The 21,723-nt window shown below is 47.0% G+C and overlaps 1 protein-coding gene across 3 annotated transcripts in view; it reads right to left on the bottom strand.

Annotated features, from left to right (window-relative positions):
• MRPS5 (mitochondrial ribosomal protein S5) overlaps window positions 1-21,723 on the bottom strand; it is a 128,966-nt gene that overhangs the window by 10,658 nt on the left and 96,585 nt on the right. For 2 of the 3 annotated variants that reach the window (XM_050951468.1, XM_050951469.1), the window contains 2 exons: window positions 21,303-21,439; window positions 19,399-19,672 (listed from right to left, as the gene is read on the bottom strand). In XM_050951468.1, coding sequence (XP_050807425.1) covers window positions 19,448-19,672; window positions 21,303-21,439 — 362 coding nt within the window. In that variant the 3' untranslated portion in view covers window positions 19,399-19,447. Of the gene's footprint in view, window positions 1-19,398; window positions 19,673-21,302; window positions 21,440-21,723 lie in introns of those variants that run through there. The other variant, XM_050951470.1, reaches the window with a different exon arrangement.

The raw sequence follows: 21,723 nt of genomic DNA, 5'->3' as shown, positions 1-21,723 counted from the left end.
CAACAAAAGTCAACTTTATACCCTTTAAAAAAATATATGAGATGTGGTACCACACTATTTTAAAATCACGGTTGGGGTATAACCATAGTATTATTAACACCAATTTTTTGTGCAAAGTTCAAAAAGGTTTCAGTTACAAATATATGTACATATATTTCTGTCTCAACAAATAATGCAATTGCAAACAAAAAGAATTCTCTTTTATCAATCACAGTTTTGTTTTTTAAGTTTTTTTTTAATTGTTATTCAAAGAAAAAATGTAAGGGGAAACCTCAACATTATGGTAAAGATAATATTAATAAAATGTCAATTTCTTGTTTGGGCTTTCTAAAAATTTGTTTGCACTGTTAAATATAGTTATAAGACTGTCATAACCAAAATGTTTTAAAATAATGATTTATGCATGAAGCTAACCAAACAATTTCAACAGGTTTCCACGTTTTTAACAGGTTTCCACCTTTGGCTCCCGAACATAGCAAAGCATTTTGAAAGAATACCCTCAAATACCCTCAAAGTATTTGCATGTATCTGTATTTAACATTTATTTTGGTTTAATGTTATAGTTGGTTTAATTTTATATGCTTTTGTTTTGTTTTATGTTCATGGGGAGCAATGATTGTTAAAGTTTGTGCTTCTAAACAGTTAACAAAAGTAAAATTGGTATCACAAGCAAATTAACTCTAACTCTAAAAAGCTTGTCGAAGTTATGTTACTAAAAACAAAGTGTTCAGCAAGGGAAAGCAATACCCCTTCTCATGAAAGATTGTGAGCATTTATTTTAGCTGTTAAGCATTACATTTAGTATTAAATAGTAGTAATGCGCCCCAAATGAAAATGAATGTCTATACAACAACTGCAAAAGTATAACTTGTGTTATAAAAGGCTCAGTCCCTATTACGTTGTTCTTATCACTTTGTAAACAAACCAAGTTAACTGTGTATTAAGTTTGGGTTACTGAAAACAAACACACAAACAAACAAAACTTTACTATGTTAATTAACAAAAGTTGTTTAAGTTGCATCCCACAGACGAAAGATGCCAAAAAATATCACACCCTGAAGACACCAAATAATATCAGTATACAGTGAAGAAACCTCCAAGCATCAAGAAAAGAAAAATGAAGTGCTTTATAAGTAAAAGACTGGTCAAATACACCTTTATCTACCATATATGGACAATTAAGTTAACAATCAGATAAAAACCACTAGCTGGATCAGAAAAACTGTCATTTAATTTTAACTTGATTACTGTGTAAAAACAACTGAATTATTGCTGTACTACTGTACTATCATTGTACTGCTGTATTATTGCTGTATTGTATTATTGCTGTACAACATCTACAATGTGTATAACCTTGCTAAACTGTTTAACCAACCCACAGGTAAAAATCAACAAACGAATGGCAGCAAACACCATGAAGGCAAGAAAAAAACAAATTGGTAAAGAAATTAAGTTACATAGTAACTATAAATTGGGTAAACAAATTGCCTGTTAGTACCAGTCATAATTTGGGTCGGTGACACTGCATCCTAACTGAGGCACATGTTAGTCAAAACAATCTTGTTCAGTATCTGGGTACCAGTATTAAATCCTAACACAGCAATATTTGATAAATTGGTTACTGTCCATTCAGTAGGTTATCTGGAAGACAGCATCCATAAGAAACAACTGGATCTACATCAACTACTGGTGTATCACAGAGCAGTTCAACCAATGGAACAGAGAAGCTACCCACTTCTGTTTCCTGCCCAGTAAAGCTGACCAGATGGTGACAACCAGCCTTAAGGATAACCTATAATATGAATGGACAGTACTGTGTAGTAACTAATTACAATATAGTTATATATATATAAAGGCCTCAGTGGTAGTATCACTACTCCAAATTTCTGTTTTACTTCTCATATACATAGCACTGTGGGACACACTATCACAATCCTATCCCAGTATGTTAAAACACTTGGCCTACTGCTAATGATGAGAGAGGTGATAACTGGAATTGCCCTAATGGAAGTGTGTTTCTATCTATGTCACCAAAGTAAAAGGGCCACAGTACACCAGCAGCCTGGAAAAACATGGTTACACTTGGATATAAGTTGGTGTCATATGTACACATACATATTATACATATATGCCCATACACACTACAAATATATGCCATATCATATAATTCATATATATTAATTATTTGAAAGTGTCTCTAAGGATCAATCATAATATTACATTCCTCAGTCATGGTCCCGGGCCTAACATTCCCAGGCCCACCATAAGGGACTAAAAAATAATTGGATAATAAAATCTGTCTCTCAGTCATACGAGGGAATGTGCAGACTAAAAAGACAGATGGGGCATGAGTGTATGGATGGTAAAATAAGGTAACCACATAACAGTGTTTAGCCCACTGGGTTATCTTTAGTCCATGCCTTATGCTTTTCCGGGACGATGGGTAAACATCCTCCCCATAAAAAGACAAAAAGTGGGGGAATGTAGTAAGTGAAGGCCCTGATAAAGGCCCAGTATGAGGCCTGAGGCCTGAACTAAAGTAATGGTCAAGACTTTGCTAACATAAAGCAAAGTGAAGCTGTGAGCCAGAGGCAGGCCCTGCTCACAGAAGCTGGCAAGGAAAGGGCTGATGCTGCAAGAAGATATGTACCTAAAAGGTACTGAACAGTAGAGATCAGAACATTCACATACTTGCACATTCCACACAGATAACAAGGAACAGGCCGACCCATCCCAATGACGGGGGCATAAGGGTAATATGATGGATAGAGTTGTTTTGATCGAACCAACATATACAAGGTGAGAGGCGGCACCTTACTACGTAGAGGGGTTGTACCTTGCTACGTGGAAGGGTTGTACCTCAATACGTCAGAAGTGATGTGTAACTTGTTTGTACCTGTGTATAAGAATGCATCCCTGGGGCGATGTCTTTGTCCGGCCTAGGGGGCAGTGGAAAGTCCCGCCACTGACTGAGCCGGGTCCATTGCCAAGAGGCACGTTCTCGTAGTATGCCCTGAATTAGGCTAAGAAACCTACAGGGAACTGCAATTGTGTCCGAGATCGCAATAAACCTGGCCGACGTGCCTTCGTACCTTACTAGACTCTGTGGTCATTGGGGGTTCTCGTCGGGTCTGCTGTGTCAGCTATCTGCGCAGAGCTGGGGCAGCACACAGAGGGAATACACGCACGCAGCCGAGTGATACCAACATGGAGAGAGCAGAGCAGAGCACCACACCGGTAGCATCTGACAACACACCTCTGACAACAAGCACAAGCACCCCAGCCATGACAACACAGGCAGTGAATAAAAGCGCTTTGTGGTGATTCACAAGGAGCTGCTGCAGTGTTCAAACCAACTGATGAGCATGTTTAATCCAGCTAATGCAGATGTTAATGTTTACTTGCACTTAACTGTTGTGGAAAATCACCTGAGCGATGTAAGCCAGAGGGGACTAGCTCTCACAGGCGTGGATAAAATACAATTATCAAAGCAAACGTCCGCTGAGGAGGTTATAGGGTGGATGACATCTCTAGCAACAGCATCAGCAGAGCTTTACACCGACACGGCTTGCTTTGCCAAGAGTGCTGTATCTTTGACAGCCCAATGAAGTGCTTATAATGTTAAACAGGAAGGACAAAGTATTTCTGAATATTATAAAAAGTTAGGGAAAACCTATTTTGCAGGACAGGAGCATCCTCAGTGGGAGAGCATGATTTTTAGGTGCTTTTTATCAGGGGATTAAATTGCTGTGTACAGAACCCACTACCTCAAGAATCCATCAAATCCAGCCCCCTGTGCTGAGGTGGGACCCAGTAAACCTAGATAGCCCTGTTCTAAAAAACCTTCAGTGATGGGGAGTCCACAACTTCCCTTGGAAACTGGCTCCAGAGAGTAACTACCCTTAAAATAGTTTCCGTGCTGCTTGCAAGCTTTTCTCTCTTGTGGCTAGTGGGAGAGAAGTTTCAGCCTGTCTGGGAAATCAGAGGTTGGTTATACTTCCTAGATGAGTAGGGAGAGAGCGTGTGTGGTGCGTTTGTGCAGACAGGTGCGTTGTGGATCAGATGGTTAAGCTGCAAGCAGGAAATGGGAATTTCAGCTGGGCAGGTACAGGGTGTGATCCCAAACACTGTGTTGCGAGGTGCAGAGCGCTCTCAACTCCTGCTGACCTCACTGGGAGAGAGGCGGCCAGGGGTGAAAGTAACTTACATGACTTACCGGTACTGCCGGAGTCCTGAGGGGGGCGTGGCCTCATTCAGAAGAGGCATGGCCTCTCAAGATTTAAAGGCCCTGGGGCACCAGCTGTGGCTGGGAGACCCAGGGCCTTTAAATCAACCAGGGGCTCCCAGCTGAAAAGGTGGCTGGGAGCGCCCCGGGGCTCAGGGGAAAATTAAAGGGCCCAGGGCTCTGGCCACCAGGGGAACCCTGAGCTTTGCGGGGTTGGGGCAGGGATTTAAAGGGCCAAGAGCTCCTGCCACTGAGGGGAGCTCCAAGCCCTTTAAATTCTGGCCCCAGCCCAGCTGCCAGAGCTGCGGCCAGGATTCAAAGGGCTCTGGGCTGCCCGCAGCCGCGGGGAGCTTTGAGCCCTTTAAATCCCAGCCGCGGCCGGGATTTAAAGGGCTCTGGGCTGCCTGCAGTGGCGGGGTGCTCTGAGCCTTTTCAATCCCGTCCGTGGAAGCTGGTGCGGTCCAGCCCGGCGCACTGGCTCTTGCCGGTACCACCGGACCGGACGGGCTTACTTTCACCTCTGGAGGAGGCCCAATTCCATCAGGAGGCACTCAGCACTCGGCCAGCTCAGGCTCCCAGTGTTTGCTTTTCTTGGGGACTGTGTTTTTGATTTGGTTACTTGGCAGGTTCTCTGATTTTCTGGGTGCATTAGCTGGAGTGCGTCCTCAAGGAAACCTAAACTATCCCCTGGATTTCCAGTTGCATGCTGTGCAGTCTGCGCCTTGGTGCCGACACCCCCCGAACAAATGCAGTGTCAGCATGTGTGCAGAGCCCGGGGCTGCTGTGAGCTAGGAAAGGTGGGGGTGGGAAGCTATCCAGCAGAGGGAGATTTACTGTTCCCTCAAACTACAACCCACTACACCCAGCGTTATAATAGATCCACCTACAACAAGTGCTAGAGGTGCTCATGCCCACCCCTCCTAGAGGGGGTATTAAACCTCATGCTTCAGGGCTTAAAACAGAGACATAACATGTCACACACCTGCTACTGCGGGGTTTGACAGGCCTTCCTCTGACGCCGCTGGTGCTGGCTATGGGAGAGACTGGGCAGGATGGACCTAGCTGGAGCCTAGGGCTTCGTTGTGGTAGGTGCTCATAGGAAGAGACAATCACTTCCCTGCAGAGCTTACGGGCTCAATGGACAGGCAGACACCTGTAATATTCATTAAGCCCATTGTGGAAATGTGGGGCTGAGGCACAGGGAAAACAACCACCTCCCAGTGCTCTGCAGCAGGAGGACTCAGAGTGCTGTACGATGGTGTATTGTTATCCTCATTTTACAGATGGGGAAACTGAGGCCCAGAGAGGTGATGTGACATGCCCAATGTCTCTCAGGGACTCTGTGGCAGAGCCACAATCTGAACCTAGATCTCCTGGGTCCGAATTCAAGGCCAGAACGATAGGCTCATCTGCTCTCTCCTCTTGCTGTCCCCGTGTGCTCTTCAATGTGACTAGGGAGCACAGATTCCAATCCCAGGGGACCTCTTTAAGGGGTGCCACCTTGTGAAATTTAACACAAAGCCTTTCTACCTTTGATGTTAATTATTTCCATTTCATTGGATACTAATGTGAGTCATCAGGACATGACAGAATTTGTTCCTCCTGGGCGATGTCTGCGGTCTGATGCTGTCCCGGAGATAATTAGTGACCTCTCCGATCATTGCTGCCTGCACGCTGACACGGAGAGGTAGGTCAGCTGGGTGTTTCTGCCGACGCTTTGCCAGCCTGACCTGTGTTTGACACACTATCGTGTTTGTACGCATCATGACTTTGGGCTCCAAGAATTTTGGATTGCCTGGGATGCTACTGGCGTTTCCTTGCGTTCAGGGTTTGACACAAGTCTTTACTCTCAGCGCTAGCTCTCACAGGAGCGGCACTGCTAGAGGAATTTGATGGATTGGTTTTGACAGCTATGGAACCGTGTCCCCCGCAGATTGGAATAAATGTACCATCCCTGCAGCTGTCAGATTTCAGCCGTCTCGTGTGAAAATGATTTACTCCCCAGTTCTGCCACGAAGCAAGTCAGCAAAAGAAGCCAGCGTTGTGCAGCCAGGGGCAGCACCTACAGGATTCCTGGGCACCGTGAGAAGTGTGGGGGAGCTGGCTCACTACTTTCCTACACGAATCCTGGCCCTAGCTGTGCCTATTGCTGCCTCATTTCCCTGGCTGGGCATAGCAGGCCTGGGGTGCTCCTTGTGGCTGGGCATAGCAGGCCTTCCTCATCTAGTGCCTCTGCTGATGGTCGTTCTGATCCCACGATGGTTTGTCTCCTCTTGTGACTTGGTCCTTGGCCAGGTTGTGATTTAGGGGTAACAAAAGTACAATTAAAAATCCCAAAACATCCCACCACAAAAGATCCTTATGCCCCCTCTGAGGTTATTCCTCAGGCCATCCTTGAGGCTCTCTGCTCAGCCCCACCCCTTCCTCAGGGCTGGGAGGGGAACCCAGGACCACCCACTGCTCTCGGTTCCAGGCCAGGGACCTGGTGTTAAGCAGCAAGTTCTGCTCCTTCAGATGCGCTGCTGTTTCCTTGGGCCAGTGCCTCCTTCTGAGCCCCTTGTGCTGCTTTCCTGCAGCCTGTGCTTAACACGGCCTCACCTCTGGCTTCTCCCTAGGTCCTCCCAGCGCCTCCTTTCTCTGCTGGAACGCGACCCCTCAGACTGCCTCGCTGTGCCCACCACATTGAGTTCTGGGCTACAAATAAAGGCTGAGTGCTGCAGCAGCGATCTCTGCCCTACCCACTTCCCCACCAGCTCACCCTAGACAGCCTGGCAGCGCTCAGGGCTGGCCTGAGCGAGAACTTAGGAGCTGTCACATCAGACCAGCTCCCCTGGGCCAGGAGCAGCACGTCACTGCAGAACAACAGGCTGTGCCAGACCATCACAGACCTCAGAACTTGACAGCTGTGGTCACCAATGGCTGGCCATTGTGTCGTGTGAGAATCCAAGTGCCACTCCAGGGAGAGGTCAGCGCAGGCACAAGGGCGTAGCCTTGCCATGGCCACACACGCTCCTGAGTTTATGGTGTCCGATAGTGCATCTAGGAGCACGGCGGCCAAGCTGAAGTGTGAGCTGCCATGTTAGTGGGTGCTGGGGGCTCAGGTCTGCTCTGGATGGGGCCTGGTGCTGATGCTCCCCCCCGCACATTCTGCTTGAACACGGGCCTGTTGCATCACAAGCCTGGGCTGTGTATCAGAGCTGCCAAACTGCAGTGCCCGCGGTGCTTGGAGAGTGATGGGATGCGGGGGGTCATAGCAGGGAGGGGAGCTCATCACCTGGCTCCAACTGGAGTTGACGGGAGCTAGGCCATTCGAAAAGCAGGCCCAGGGGTCTCACCATGGCCCCACAAGAGGACACACCTGGAGTTGGAGTACTCTGGAAAACTTGCACGATCTCCCAGGCCACTGGGCTGACCAAGGCTCAAGGACATTTGTAAGAGGGACTCAAAAACTTCCAACATCGACACCACAAAGTGGGGAAGATGCAGCCAGCAACAGGCCCTGCTGCACCACGGCGTGAGAGGGTGGAGAGAGGGAGGAAAGCACCGCAGGCCTCAAGCACTAAATGCGCCAGCCTCATCCTCTGGCCCTGTGCTTTCCGCCTGTGGTATTGGGGGCAAGCACTGTCCCTCGAGAATTGGGCTTTTAGCTGCTTGCGATGCTGCAGCACGACACACAGCAAGTGAAGTGCCTGGCACGGACACCACTGTCTTTTGAGATGGGCAGTTGCTATGTCAGCAGTGGCCGCAAGGCCCCGCGGGGCTCTGCTCTGTTCAGTCGCTGTCATGAGGAGTTTACAATCCACACAGCTGAGACAGAGGAGGAGAAAGGAAGGATTATTGCACTCACAGTTTATGGGCAGGGAACTGAGGCACAGGGCAGTGACGTGACCAAGGCCACGCAGGGAGGCAAGAAGCGACCCCAGCTTTCCCATGTCCCAGTCCAGTGCGTTACCCCCAAGCTCTTCCTCCCTCCACTCCAACCCTGCTTGTCTTCTGCATGTGGGAGGAACACCTGCCTGATGTTCTGAGGCTCCAGCCCTCTGCTGTTCAGCACGACTCTGTTTCTCTGGTGGTGTTATTTAGGACGGTGGAGTTTTCCAGGACTCAGGTCCCAAAGCCCCTTGGCAGAGGGATCCCCTGTGAGCTGACTGCCTCTCCTGCATCCTTCTCCTGGCCATCCTCCCTTTGGCTCCTCTCTCTCCTTAGACTGGTGCTGGAGGTATCGCTGCAGATAAATAATCCAGTTACAACTCACTGTGCTGGGGAGAACAGCTGCACCTGCTGGCGGAGCCAGGTCTGGGCTCAGCAATGAGCCTGCCAGCCTGGGTCAGGAGGCCTGTCTGTGGAGGGCATCAAGTCCTTCTGCTTTCAGTGTTCCTGAGGTAGCTGACAATGCAGCTGCTGCCATGGGACGTGCACGTCATGCTGCGTGAGCTCTGGAGATAGAGCATGAGGGCCTAGCAACTTCAAACTGATCCAGCCTGTAGCGAGGTGGCCTGGCTCCCAGCCGTGCCTGAAAGGGCCGAGCCCCCGCACCGGACCCCTACACAGCTGCAGGACAGACATCTCCTAGGCAGTTGGGTTGCTGCTCTTGGCAGGTTTCTGCATCCATCACAGAGTTACAACTGGTTCCCCTGAGACGCAGTGCAGTTATTGTAAAGCTACTGATCTCTACTGTCCAACGCTCAAAGGCTGTTTACAAAAGTCACCATCATTCTGGATTTCCAGAGCCTGTATTTTCTAAATCACCTGCCTACGGGGCTGACTGTTGCTCTCAACTTTGGAGACCTGTAACCATGTTGTAAAGAACCTCCTAATAATGATCATAATCTGTACCAAATGAGCTCTTGATTGGACCACAACACGGCAATGACAATGAATCACATCTCTGGGCTTAGTGAGAAGATTGCTGCTAATTTTGCCCAGCTCAGCTTCAGCTGCATTGGCCTCAACGTTTCCTGGGCTCCCAACTGTCAATGGATGAAGTTCCAAACAGGATACACCCGGCAGCCGGCACCTCGCAAAGTGCCCCCGGCAGCCGGCACCTCGCAAAGTGCCCCTCGCCTGCCACCCCCGGCAGCCGGAACCTCGCATAGCTTATTTATTGGGGACATTCAATCCATGATTTAAAGTTTCCTGGACTCCAGTTTACAAAATCTGAATGGCTCTTTAGTTTGGAAAAGGACTGGAGATGAAACCTTATCTTGTAGCTCCCCCTTCTCTCTGGTGTGTCAATTTGAATATTTGCTAAAAATGGATTATAGATCCAGAGATGGGACCATGGTGATCATTTAGTCTGAACTCCTGTACAGCACAGGCCAGAGAACGGCCCCAAAATAATTCCTAGAGCAGAGCTTCTAGAGAAACATCCCATCTTGATTTAAAAATTGTCAGTGAAGGAGATTCCACCACAATCCATTGTAAGTCATTCCAATGGCTAATTATCCTCGCTGTTAGAACGGCGTACTTTATGTCTAGTAAAAATATGTCTAGCTTCAACTTCCAGCCACTGGATGGTGTCAGACCTGTCTCTGCTAGATAGAAGAGCCCATTATCAAATATTTGTTCCCACGTAGGTACTTACAGATTGCAAACAACTCCCCCCTCAACCTTCTCTGTGTTATGCTAAATAGATTTGAGCTCCTGGAGTCTATTGCTAGAAGGCAGGTTTTCTGCTTTAATTGTTCTCGTGGCTCTTCTCTGAACTGTCTCCAGTTTATCAACATCCTCCTTGAGAACTGCGGGAACCAGACCTAGACACAGTACTGCAGCAGTGGCTGCAAAAGTGCCAAATACAGAGATAACAGAACCTCCCTATTTCTATTCAAGATTCCACTGTTCTACACACCTAAGGATCACATTCGCCCTCTTGGCCACAGTGTCACAGTGGGAAGTCAGGTTCAGCTGATTATTATTAAATCATTCTGTAGGCTTTTTATTTTTTCAATTAGGCACTCTGCTCCACCGTCACTGAATGCCTGGACACAGACAGACAGACGGGTGTGCATGGGGATAAATAGCTAGCTAGGTAGATAGCTTCAATGAGCCTCATGCTCATTTACACTAAGGTCCCATTATACAACTCTCGACAGTGTAACGGAGCCTACGGTTCGATAAATGACAATACCTCACCCACCTTGTCTCCCGAACGTCTTGGGACCAGCACAGTTACAACATGGACAGTCCTAGGGAAGGTTATAGACTTGTGCTGACGCACAGGAACAGTGAGAGCAGCAATATCAGCTAGTTAGGGAAACTCGAAGGGCCCTTTGCATGAATTCACCACTTGGAACACACTCACTTCTATTCTTTTACAGGGTGATCAGGTTTTCTGAGCTATTTTATTTTTTGAAACCAGGAAACAATGTACAGCACATTTTTAAAGTACTGCAAAGCCAGTAACAACTAACATTTCAGGCAGCAGCTCCACTGCTGCAGTGTCTTTCCTGAATGGAATGTGAAATGGTCACTGTACTTAAATTTCAGGGCTCGGCCTTTCAGTAGAGACTGCTTGCAGTTGTTTTGGATGGGAAATGTGATGTCAGCACATTGGAAAGCTGCTGTGATTTGTCACTATGTGACTGGGATTGTAACCCGAGTTTCCTGCATGCTCTGCTTTCCTTTTCTCTTTTATTTGGCTGAATTAAATTGTTTTCTGTAATGCAAAAGGTGGTTCCATTACACTTAAAAGTAACAAATTGTTTTGATATCAGATCTCGCTGCCTTAACATGCCAGCTGACAGGTTGCAGCTACAGAAACCATTAAGTTTGTGCTGATCATTCCCAGAAAATTAGAAAATAGCTTTTTTATTGTAATGTTATACTCACTGCTCCACATAGGTATGCATATTTTGCACCCATAAACACTTTTATTGATAAGCTACCCACTTGAAATACCTTCAGGGAAGGCAGAGTTTGAATTAAGCCCTCCAATCTTCTCCTGAGCCGCAGGTTTGAAAGCGAAAGATTGCTCAGAAAATTAGATCCAGCTCCCCCGGATATTTTGGGGTTATTGCTGAATCTCATTTTACAGTTAGCTTTACCTAGGAATAGCAATTGGCTCATGTTTTGTGCATGACGTTCATAAGTCAGCAATACAAGCTTGGTGCAGTGGAGACCCGACAGAGCAAGAGATTAGCTCTAGGACGGGGCTCAAAGTCCTTCTTACAATTGCCTGGTTCTTTAACATACATAGGGTGGATTCCCCGGTCTGACCTGGCTGCGTTGGGGTGTTCCAGGTAGATGGCACGGCTGGCACGGCACACAGCCACTGGAGCAGGGCAAACATTTTTGGACAAATAGTTTATTCATTGAAATACAGTTTGGGGTTGACCAAAACTATTAGCCAATTCCATGAATAGCTTCAGCCCAGAAGATTGTTTTGGAAAAAGCCAAAACATTTGTTCTGACACTCTCAAAGCAAAACATTGTAACTTTCTGTTTCAAGATGTAGCAAGATTCATTGAAAACAAACACAGCACAAAACCCCCAAAGGGTAAACACCACCCAAAACTGAAAATAAAAAAACTCCACCCCCACCCCCAGCTCTCCTGGATGTTCCTTGGTACTGGGGCAGGCAACTGGAGCTGGGATAGCCAGGAGAGCAGGGGCATGTCTCACTGAAGTCCAAGTGCTTGGTGCATGTTCTGGGCACGGAGGTGCACAACTGCCTTCATCACCAGAACTTCAGTCTGGTCTCCCTCTTTCTTGGTCCGCAACTTAAAGTCTCTACAAATCTGTGACACGATTCCCCTCGAGACTTCAGGCAACTGGTGTGCCGGGCCGGCGCTGGCAACGGCTTTTTACAGACAAGACAGGTTTGAAGCCCCGTGACTGAAGCACGTCCCAGAACCAGAACCTACAGCAGGGAAGGAGAGCTCAGTGGTTTGAGCATTGGCCTGCTAAACCCAGGGTTGTGAGTTTGATCCTGAAGGGGACCATTTAGGGATTGGGGCAAAAATCTGTCTGGGGATTGGCCCTGCTCTGAGCAGGGGGCTGGACTAGATGACCTCCTGAGGTCTTCTATGAAACTGAAGTGTACAAAGTTTCTAAAAGGAAACTTAACACGGAAACACTCAAACTAACAATAAAAGGCACCAACAATGTGCAAAAATGGATAAATGGGAGGAAAACTTACAAAAGCAAGAGAACAGGCTCCACCAACTATTCTGGGCTGTGAGAAGGAACTGAGATGGGTCGAGGTGGCTGTGCCCTTTATAATCTGGCACAGAGGCAAGAAAGGGTGCATATGCTGCCTCAGCAAGTACTGCCGAGGGAAAAATGTACACCCGTCACTGGGTGTTCAACCCCTGACGTGGAATGGACCTGGGCAATCACTCAGCGAAGACGTCTGGATCCTCTTGACTTCCCATTTGCTGCTGAAGAGGAAATGAAGTCACAAGAATCCACAGCACCTGTTACATTTGAGTGTTTTACACAGTCTCTATTATCTGAAGGGGATCAGTCACAGTGGGAGGATGATGCGGTTGGTTTGGTGCAGTGGAAATAGCTGAAGTCAGCTGGTTCGAATAATGTTATTTGTGCAGTGACTGAGTGAACAGTTATTGCTGACGACAGAGGCAAATTAAAGTGCATCCAAGCAATTTTAGCTACATTGCTTGGTCTAATCTAAGGTGAAACACAGACAAATGTTCTCGGTAGTGAAACTAATAGGCATTGCCCTTGCTTCTTATTGTCTTTCCCCAGCAGTTGTTACTTAAAACCTCAGGAAAATCTGTAGTAAATACAATTAGTGCAATATTTACCTATATAGCTAAGCAACGTTTGATAGCGCGGGAAGGATTCTGACTGCAATATCTTCCTTTAGCTAGCAGAGCTTGGAGTCTATCAGGCACGGTGCTCATCCCATAGATTAAAATTCTGAGGAGCGTTCACTGTTCAGCTAACCGGAACTGGAGAAGCCTAGACTAAGAAAACCAAGTCCAAATGCATATATCTCATTGCAGTCTTTAGGAGACTGCAGCATTTACATCATACTCACTTCAATGCCTTTGGTATCAGAACCACAAATATAAATGTGCAGGATACTCTTGAAAGGTGTGTCAAACAACACTGGGGTTGTGGCAGTAAAGACAAGGTGCACTAAAAACCCTCTGGGGGTTCAGTGAGGTCCCCACGACACACACACAGATCATATACAATGGCTGCTGTGTTTCAGCCACGGCGATCGTTCTGAAAGGAACGGACGGTGAGTAAATCAGTTCTCACCTTTTTTCACAGAATGGCTTACAGCAGGTCATAGATGTCTCCCCTTCCATTGACGACTCCGTAAGGGCCACATGGCAGCAGCAGTAACTGCTTACGTGGAAAGGCCACATTACAAATGTGTTTCATGCATTTTTAGCTTCTCGTCTGATTGGGCAATTGGAAAACTAGGAGGTAGCACCAGACAAGCAGCTGGCTCACCATGGATGACAAACTGTCCCCAGAAACTGCTCCCCATGCCCCTTTGGTTGCGAACTGCAGTGGTAAGGGTGGTAATATGCATTAATTCAGAGGCTGGTGTGAGTATTGTACTTTCTCCAATAGGTCTCAGGAACCCATTATTTTTACTGAAGTAGCACCTAGGAGCCTTAGCCGTGAACCAGGCCTCTGCTGTGTGAGGTGCTGTACGAACACAGAACAGAAAGAAGGCCCTGGCCTCAAAGAGCAGGAGCACTGGAAACAGGGAGGCCCACATGGGCTGTCTGGGAGAGCACTATGGAGCATGGAGCTCTGAATATTTCAGGGGCTGAGCCCCAGCAAACAGCTTGGATGGCCACATAGGAGAACGTTTCCCGAGCTGGGGTCCCTAGTCTGCTGGAAAAATATGCCCCTCACTTTTTCTGATTGCCCCAAAGGAGGTCCTGTAAATGTTCCCCTGAGGATACGGTGATGAATCTGAGCTCCACATGCAGGCATAGGATTTTATATTTGTATTAGATGTTATAATGATTGACAGTTAATACATTGAATACATACTACATTATTATAACTTACTAAATCTTGTGACCAAAACAGGTCACATGGGGGCCCGGGCCTTCAACATGCCTCTAATCTCATCTAATCTCTAATCAGTCTGTCAGATGCGTTTCTACCAATGTCCCAGAGGGTCATTCCTTTCTGCTATTCGAAAAGGTTGCTGGCAGGATGATCAAATTAATTGCACATCCATAATTGAAGGGCAGATTGACGACCCTGAGGTGGAGGCTGGTACCCTAAAGACAACTGAGTAAATCGAAACCAGGACAGGATGACACTGGAGGTGCTTTGGAATGTTAACATCAAAAGATAAACACCAATTAAGGATGTAACCGGTCATAAATGACACAGCAAAATGCAGACTTCAATGGAGAAAAAGGACTGTAAGAACAGGGTGCTTTGCCATGGGACTTTGGGTTTGTCTTGCCACAACCCCAGGAGCATCGGATCGTGACTGACAGAGCCCAGCTCCCCTCTGTGACCAACCTGGCTGGCCACTAGATTGATCCAGACTCTGGATTGGTAACATCGACTGGCATGACTGTATGCATGGTGTGTGTATGCGTGTGTGACTGAAAGGCATATGCTAACCGCTGTATGCTCTATAAATGCAGCGTATTGCCTTTTATTCCCTGAAAAAGATCCTGTGTGCTTCTTATAGCGTAACATAGGCCCTGTCACGATGCAGCACATTTAGTTCCATTGTGCATAGTGTCCGTGGGGGATCCTGTCTCATCAGAAATGGCTGAAGCACCTAGAAGTAGAAAGTTGCCCAGGATGCTGCCTTGAGACAGGACAATAGGTCACCTCGTACTCCTGACTGAGGGTATTAGTGCCAGTGTGGGCCACCACCTCTCCAGCTCCTCATCGTACTGCAAATCCAAGAGGATCTGAAGCAGAGGGGATGGTGGGTGGGTAGTGGAATAGAGATGAGGACCACACATCAGGAAGAACTTCCAGTTACAGTAAATAGTAAATAACCTCAGTTTCCTCTTGGAGGGCTGGTCCCTTTGTGTGTTCTACTTGCAGGTGATTGACAAGCAGTGCTCAGACTGGAGGCGGGTGCGAAGAAGCCATCGGCAAAGATACTTGCAGCACTGCAGATCCCATGGCTGCGTCCGCAGCTGAGGTGAGACCTAAGGCACAGTGTGTCACGAACGTGTGACTGGAGCTCCTGGTGGCTGCCCTGCAAATGTCTTGTACTGCGACCTGCTGTTGGGATGCTGTAAAGGCAGCCTGTGATCTTGTGGAGTGAGCGGACACCATCAGGAGAAGGACGTGTGCTAACCTGCAGCACACTCGGATGCATCCCAAAACCCACTTAGAAATTCTTTCAGAGGATATAGCTTGCCCACATGATCTTTCTGCTATGGTGATAAAAAGTCTTGGTGACTTTCTGACTGGTTTGGTCCTTCGCAGGTAGAACGCCAGGGCATGCTGGATGCTGAGGGAGAAGCATGGAGCTTTGGAAAGAAGACAGGTAAGTGGAGACTTTGGCAAATGTGGAATTCAGAAACAACCTGGGGGAGAAATTTAGGATGCAAGATAAGGGAAACTTTGTCCTTCTGAAAAATGGTGTAGAAAGGGTCTGCCAGGATGGCTCCTGGCTCGCTGACACTTCTGGCCGAAGCGATAGTCACCAGAAATGCAACCGTCCTGGACGAGTGGGACAAGAGCATGTCACTAAGGGTTCAAACGGAGCTCTAGTGAGTGTTGACAGGCGAGATTCAGGTCCCACTGAGGTTTGATCAGTGGTCGGAAGGTCCTGGTTAGGCCCTTCATAAAACGTACTATAATTGGGTGACTGAAAGCAATGTCCATCTATTGGAGGGAGGAAGGCACTAACTGCTGAGAGGGGGACTTGCATCAAACTAATGGAGAGACCGGAGGTGTCCTGGGGCAGGAGATAATCTAAAACAAACAGAATCCTTGCAGTAGCTGGAGAGTGTTGACTAATCTATGCCCAGGCAGAGAAACACCTCCATTTGGCCAGCAGCAGATCCTAGTTGACTCTTTCCTACTTCGGGTAAGGATAGCCTGCACAGGAGTCAAGCAGGAACATTCTATTCCAGACACGCATCACAAACCAGGCCATGAGGTGGAGTGAGTCTGGATTGAGGTGCTTGATTCTGCCCCTATCCTTAGTTAGGAGGTTCAGGAAGGTGTGGATCTGATTTGGGAGGGGAGCGGAGGGGACGGGCAGACATTGTCAGGAACTCCATGAACTAAAACTGCCTGGGCCAGGTTTGTGCTAGGAGAATGACGCTGGCTGCGTCATAACGTACCTTTCTTATGACATGTGGAAGCAGCGGAATAGGAGGAAAGGTGTATCTAAGGTCATTTGCCAAGGACAAGAGGAAAGCACTGCCCCAGGAGCTGCAGCCCACGGCCCCTCTAGAGCGGTATGGCCAGAAAGAGGGGCAGCTGGTTGAGGAGAACCCCAAGGGATTCAGTATCAGTGGTCCCTGAGGAAGTCTGATCTGGAGCAATAGGGAGTTTCACTCCTCAAATGTCCATCAGGGCTCAAGTCTCTCCATGGAGACACAGGAGACAGACTCATCCGAGTTTGCAAAGTGCTCCTCCGGTATCGGAGGGCCCATCAGTACTGGAGCACTCCTTTCAGAGAGCTGGGGGTAAGGCGGCTCCTGGGACACTGAAGTAGTATCCTTCTCTGGTGTAGTAACATCCCTCATTAGGGCTGGGCTGGAGAGGAGGGGAGACTGCTGATAAGGGAGGAACATATCTTCTGCTGGTGTGTAAGTCTCCATACGTCCTCGTGTCCGGGAGGTTCTGGTAGTCAAGTCTGATGGAACTACTGCACCCTTGGAGGCAGAATGGTCCTTGAACAAACCAGGTGGCAACAATGATGAATCTGGACCTGTACTTGTAGACAGAACCAGCAGATGTTGGTCCTTCCGCTCTGGTGCCGGTATGACTGATAGAAATGGAGGATCTTTCTTTCTAGGCACTTCACCCTTCTGTCCAGGTGTTTTCAGCAGAGCCAGTTCCTTAGGGTCTGTGCACGAAGGCTCACTTGACCTCAACAGGAAGAAGCATGTCTCTTCAGGACAGTCCTCAATGAGGCTCTGTGCTCAGAGTGCCCTCTATTCTCATGGGAAGCCCTAGATGAAGTGTCTTTGGACTTAGGTATTGGAGGGTACACTCCTAAGCACATACTTAGAGGGGTACTGATTGTCAGTTCAGGCTGATGTACTGGGGGGGCGGGCGGGGGAGTGTGTCTTCCCGGCTCGGACTGAAGAAGAGTCTCAAAGCCTTCTCCATCATGTAGTTTCTCAGGTGAAGCTCAGGAGATTCTCGAGTTCTGGGTAGGAACAAGTGACAAATACTGCACGTTGCAGAGATACGCGTCTCATCCAGACAGTCGAGGCAACGCTGATGTTCGCTGCTGATAGGGAAGGAGTGAGGGCAAAAGAGACAATTCTTGAAGCCTGGGACTCTGAGCATAGTCCCAGACCTGGGAAGGGAATCTCCAGGAAGGGGGGAAAAATGTACTATACTAACTAAACTATAAACTATTAGTTAACAGGCTCAGAAAGATAAAACTATTGGCAATTGTATTTACAGGGTCTACAAAGGAACTGAAGGAAGGGAGGGACACAGGATTCTGACTCAGGCCACATGGTGGTAATGAGGAACTGGAGATGCACTGGACTGCCTCTTATGCTCTCGGTTGGGAGCAGAAGACCAGCTGTGTATGGGAGGGCGAATAGACACTGCTTGCAGGAATTACCGTACTCAGGCGCATGTGCATAGCCATGTGTGGAATACAGATCGGGACTAGCACTTGAAGACCTACAGACTGTCAGCCCGTGCTGGCGAACTCGGAGCTCCTCTGCGGCCATCCTCACTGCACCCAGGAAGGCTTGGGCCAGGCTGGGAGTGGACAGTGGGGTGGGCTGTACCAATTCAAGCTGCATTGCTAACGCCAGCCAAGCAGGATGCTCTCCCAAGTAGCAGAGGGGAATGCAGGGTGTTTTGGGAGGAAGATTCAACCTCAGACATTTGTACTCTTTACCATGTGGTGAAATGTCCTCATCTGCGTTAATAGTTACCCCAGCTGGTTCCAGGACTGACTTGCTCCCTGGCTGCCTTGCTGGCTGCCAAATGACTTCTCCTGCAGCTCATCTTTGTGCCCCAGCTAGCCTGCCCCATTGCTCTGGTCTAGAGATGTGTTTCTCACTGGTGGTCCATGAAAGGCAAGTGTCAGGAATCGTCAGAAAAATGTATTACAATCTAAACCAAAGAAAATCTGAATTCCCCACTCCACACGCAACCTTCCCCTTCAAGGTCCAACTATTCTTTGTCAACCTCCCAAACCACGCACATAAATCAATTACACTGGCTTAGCACTGATATCTCTATCACTCTTTTATGGTAAATGTCAGGAGGTTGTGAATGATTATTTACTTTGACTGAGGGGTCGACAAGCTTCAAGAAACACTGGCCTAGACACAGATAGCTCCTGCCACTGATTCATCACACCTCACTCTGCAGCCCTCCTCCGATCACCATCTCCCCATCCCCCCTGCCTTCCTTTGGCACTGTTCAAACCATTTCTGCTTTCTCCTGTTGTCCTTCCCCATCCCCCTCCCCAAGTAAATCTTCTGTCTCACCTCCAGTAACTCTGCCCCAGCCCTGGGCCTCCCTTCATCCTACACGCCTCCTTGTCAACACTTCTGCCCCTTTAATTTCACAGCAATCTCCACCCTCCCACTCTGCACTAGATTACACGGTGCAGAGGTGCACAGACTCCATGTACTAACATCTATCCTTGCACATGTTGAACTCTGAAAGCACATACAGAAATTTAAGCAGCTTTGGGGAAAAATGCAGCACATTAAATTATGAGAATGATTGGGTTTTATTTTAGTAATGTTTTTAATAGTTTCCTAAATATCTTTAAAGAAAACACTAGGGTTTCCTGATTACAGACCAGGTCTAGGGATAGCAGCAGAGAACTGGTGCGTATGAAATCAGCATGGCTGCACATCAGCCATTTACATTCAGATTGTTCATTAGCTGAATGTGGATGGCAAGAGAAGTTTGCAGAAAAGCCAACAAGACTGTTGAGCTCCAAGGAAGAGCAGCAGTAGCACAAAATGGTGCTGAAGTGCACGTCTGAGCTGGACTTTCTCTTTTTTTTGGCAGACTATATTTAAAATGAGCTGGGTTTGTGTGGTGGTACCTCTTTGAATATTGGCACGGGCAGATGCCAGCTCTTCACCACACTGTCCTTTTGACATTTGCCCAGGAAGAGCGTTTCATTCCTTGAGCTATTCTCAGTTCGCTCCATTCCAGCTTGGTATTAGGAACCTCATCCACAGGCTCTGGTTCCTTCCTGACATCTCCATTAGGTGAAGCAACTATGATAGGCAGGGGGCCACACTCCTCACGGAATTCTACCACGTAGAGGTTTTTCTTATCTGCTAGCTCTTGATGGGTTTCCTGTTTGAGGGGTTTAAAAAAAAAAAGATTCTATAAATGTCACAAGAAAGAACTGAACTAGGACAAGTTCAGCCTATTTGATCTATCTAAATAATTTCCATTCTGTATTTACCTCCATATCAATGTTGAACATTTTTTGTCTGCTTAAATGGCATAAGTAGCAACAGAAAGTGTCAGTTTTTCAGATGCTGCACGTAAACTAAAGAAATGCTTCCTGGAACACATAAGCATGAGTAGAACATCCAGGGAATGGTGCGAACAGTGGGAATTCTGCTGTGTGCTTCTAGCTGTGATGCAGTAGTCCCAGGACTGCGGATTTGCAAGCACTGTAGGGTCATTCCCAACAGTACTGCTCTGGAAAGGCTACTGGCCTATGATGAAGGCGTGCAGTGGGACAGTAACAAAACGTGGCAACATACCCAAAGCACTGTTTATTATACGCGTGACAGGGCCGAACAGTCCTACCCTGCCAAGAACTGACTGAAGATTAGTTAAATTAAATGAATGTCCCCCAGGAAGTAGATCTCACAGATGGGCAGGTAACTGGATGTTAGATGTCATATGGTAAGCTTCCCATGGCCAAAGTACACATGCCATTAGTCTGAAGACACAAGACAGTTTAACAGAAATCTTGTTACTTCAATAATAACAAAGTAGCTGTGCTGTCCACGGCACACAATTTTCAAGGTGGTAACTTCTGTTCAAAGAAATTCTGTTCATTTGATTTTCAATCTTTCCCCCACCACCAAGAAAAATTATTCATTAAAGCCTCATTTTTCAGAATAGGTATTCACTTATAGCAGCAAACACTTCTGCTGCCCATTCAGTGTACCAAAAATAACTAATTTAATAAACATCTCAAAGCACTGATACCCCAAATGTCCTCTCTTTCCTTTCATGCAAACATTTTGCTACTTTTCAGTCCTGCAAGCTAAGGAACATATTTCCAAAAGTGCTTCAGTCAATAGGGCTAATGCTTCTAAATCACCTGAGCTTGTTACAACTCATGAATAATCTACAACAGTATTGTTTAAAAAAAAGCTGCAAGAAGCACCTGCAATTCTTTAAGTAGATTAGCAACAGATTAAAGCAGACAATGTGAGAATTGTTTTTTTTTTTTTTTTGGCAGACTATATTTAAAATGTCAGCTGCTATGGACTGGACCACAGCAGTCAGGGCTACAGCCTCCTACCCACTATTTCTCAGGCACTGTAGCTACACTCTCAGGAGAGGCAACGATTGTGTTCAGTACACCAACAGAGACAACCCAAAATGTGACTGACGAAATAACAGCAATACAAGTAGGATTAAAGCTTTATCCGTTTGCGCTTTTTAAATGTCACTGACCAAAGCAAATTAATCCCACAAATTCAGATTTCCCCTTGAGGCACTTTATGCTTGAATGCACAAGAGTTGCTGATGGACAGCTGTAAGTGACTGATGATTGCTGAGGGAGTGGAACGAGGAGATTGAAATTCAAACTGTTTTCTCCTGGAATTGTAGAATTCAATTGAACTTTGTTACTTTTGGAACCTAGAATTTATTCTGTTCTATATCACAAAGTATAGATTATATTTCACCTTCTGACCACTGCGCAAATACGACTGCAAGTACAGACTGTAAAATTTACCTGTTTTGCTAAACCCTTAAAGAGAGCTCTGGTGAGGTTAAGTAGGTTGTTCGATCCAGAAAGTTTGGCATACAGGTCTGTAATGCCAATTAGTTTGCAGATGGTAATGATGGCTCGATGGCAATGAAGACCATGCCCTGGAAAAAATCAGATGTAAATGACATGTGAAAGCTAGTAAAATAATTACAACTTTAATTAAAAAACTAGGATACCGCAGACCAGCCAGTGGTAGCCTGAAAATGGCATGCAATTAGATTGTGAAGAGTGAAAGCATTCAGAATCTTCTTTTGAAGATAAAATATTGCAGATTTATTATCCTCCACATTCTTCATAGTCATGTTGATGTAAATAAGAATATAAGAACGGCCATACTGGGTCAGACCAAAGGTCCATCTAGCCCAGTATCCTATCTCTGTGTGTG

The sequence above is a fragment of the Gopherus flavomarginatus genome, chromosome 4 (assembly GCF_025201925.1).
Source record: "Gopherus flavomarginatus isolate rGopFla2 chromosome 4, rGopFla2.mat.asm, whole genome shotgun sequence".
In the NCBI taxonomy this organism is placed as follows: Eukaryota; Metazoa; Chordata; order Testudines; family Testudinidae; genus Gopherus; species Gopherus flavomarginatus.
Note: the sequence above shows the minus strand (reverse complement) of the source record. Positions and strands in the feature narration are given on the sequence as shown.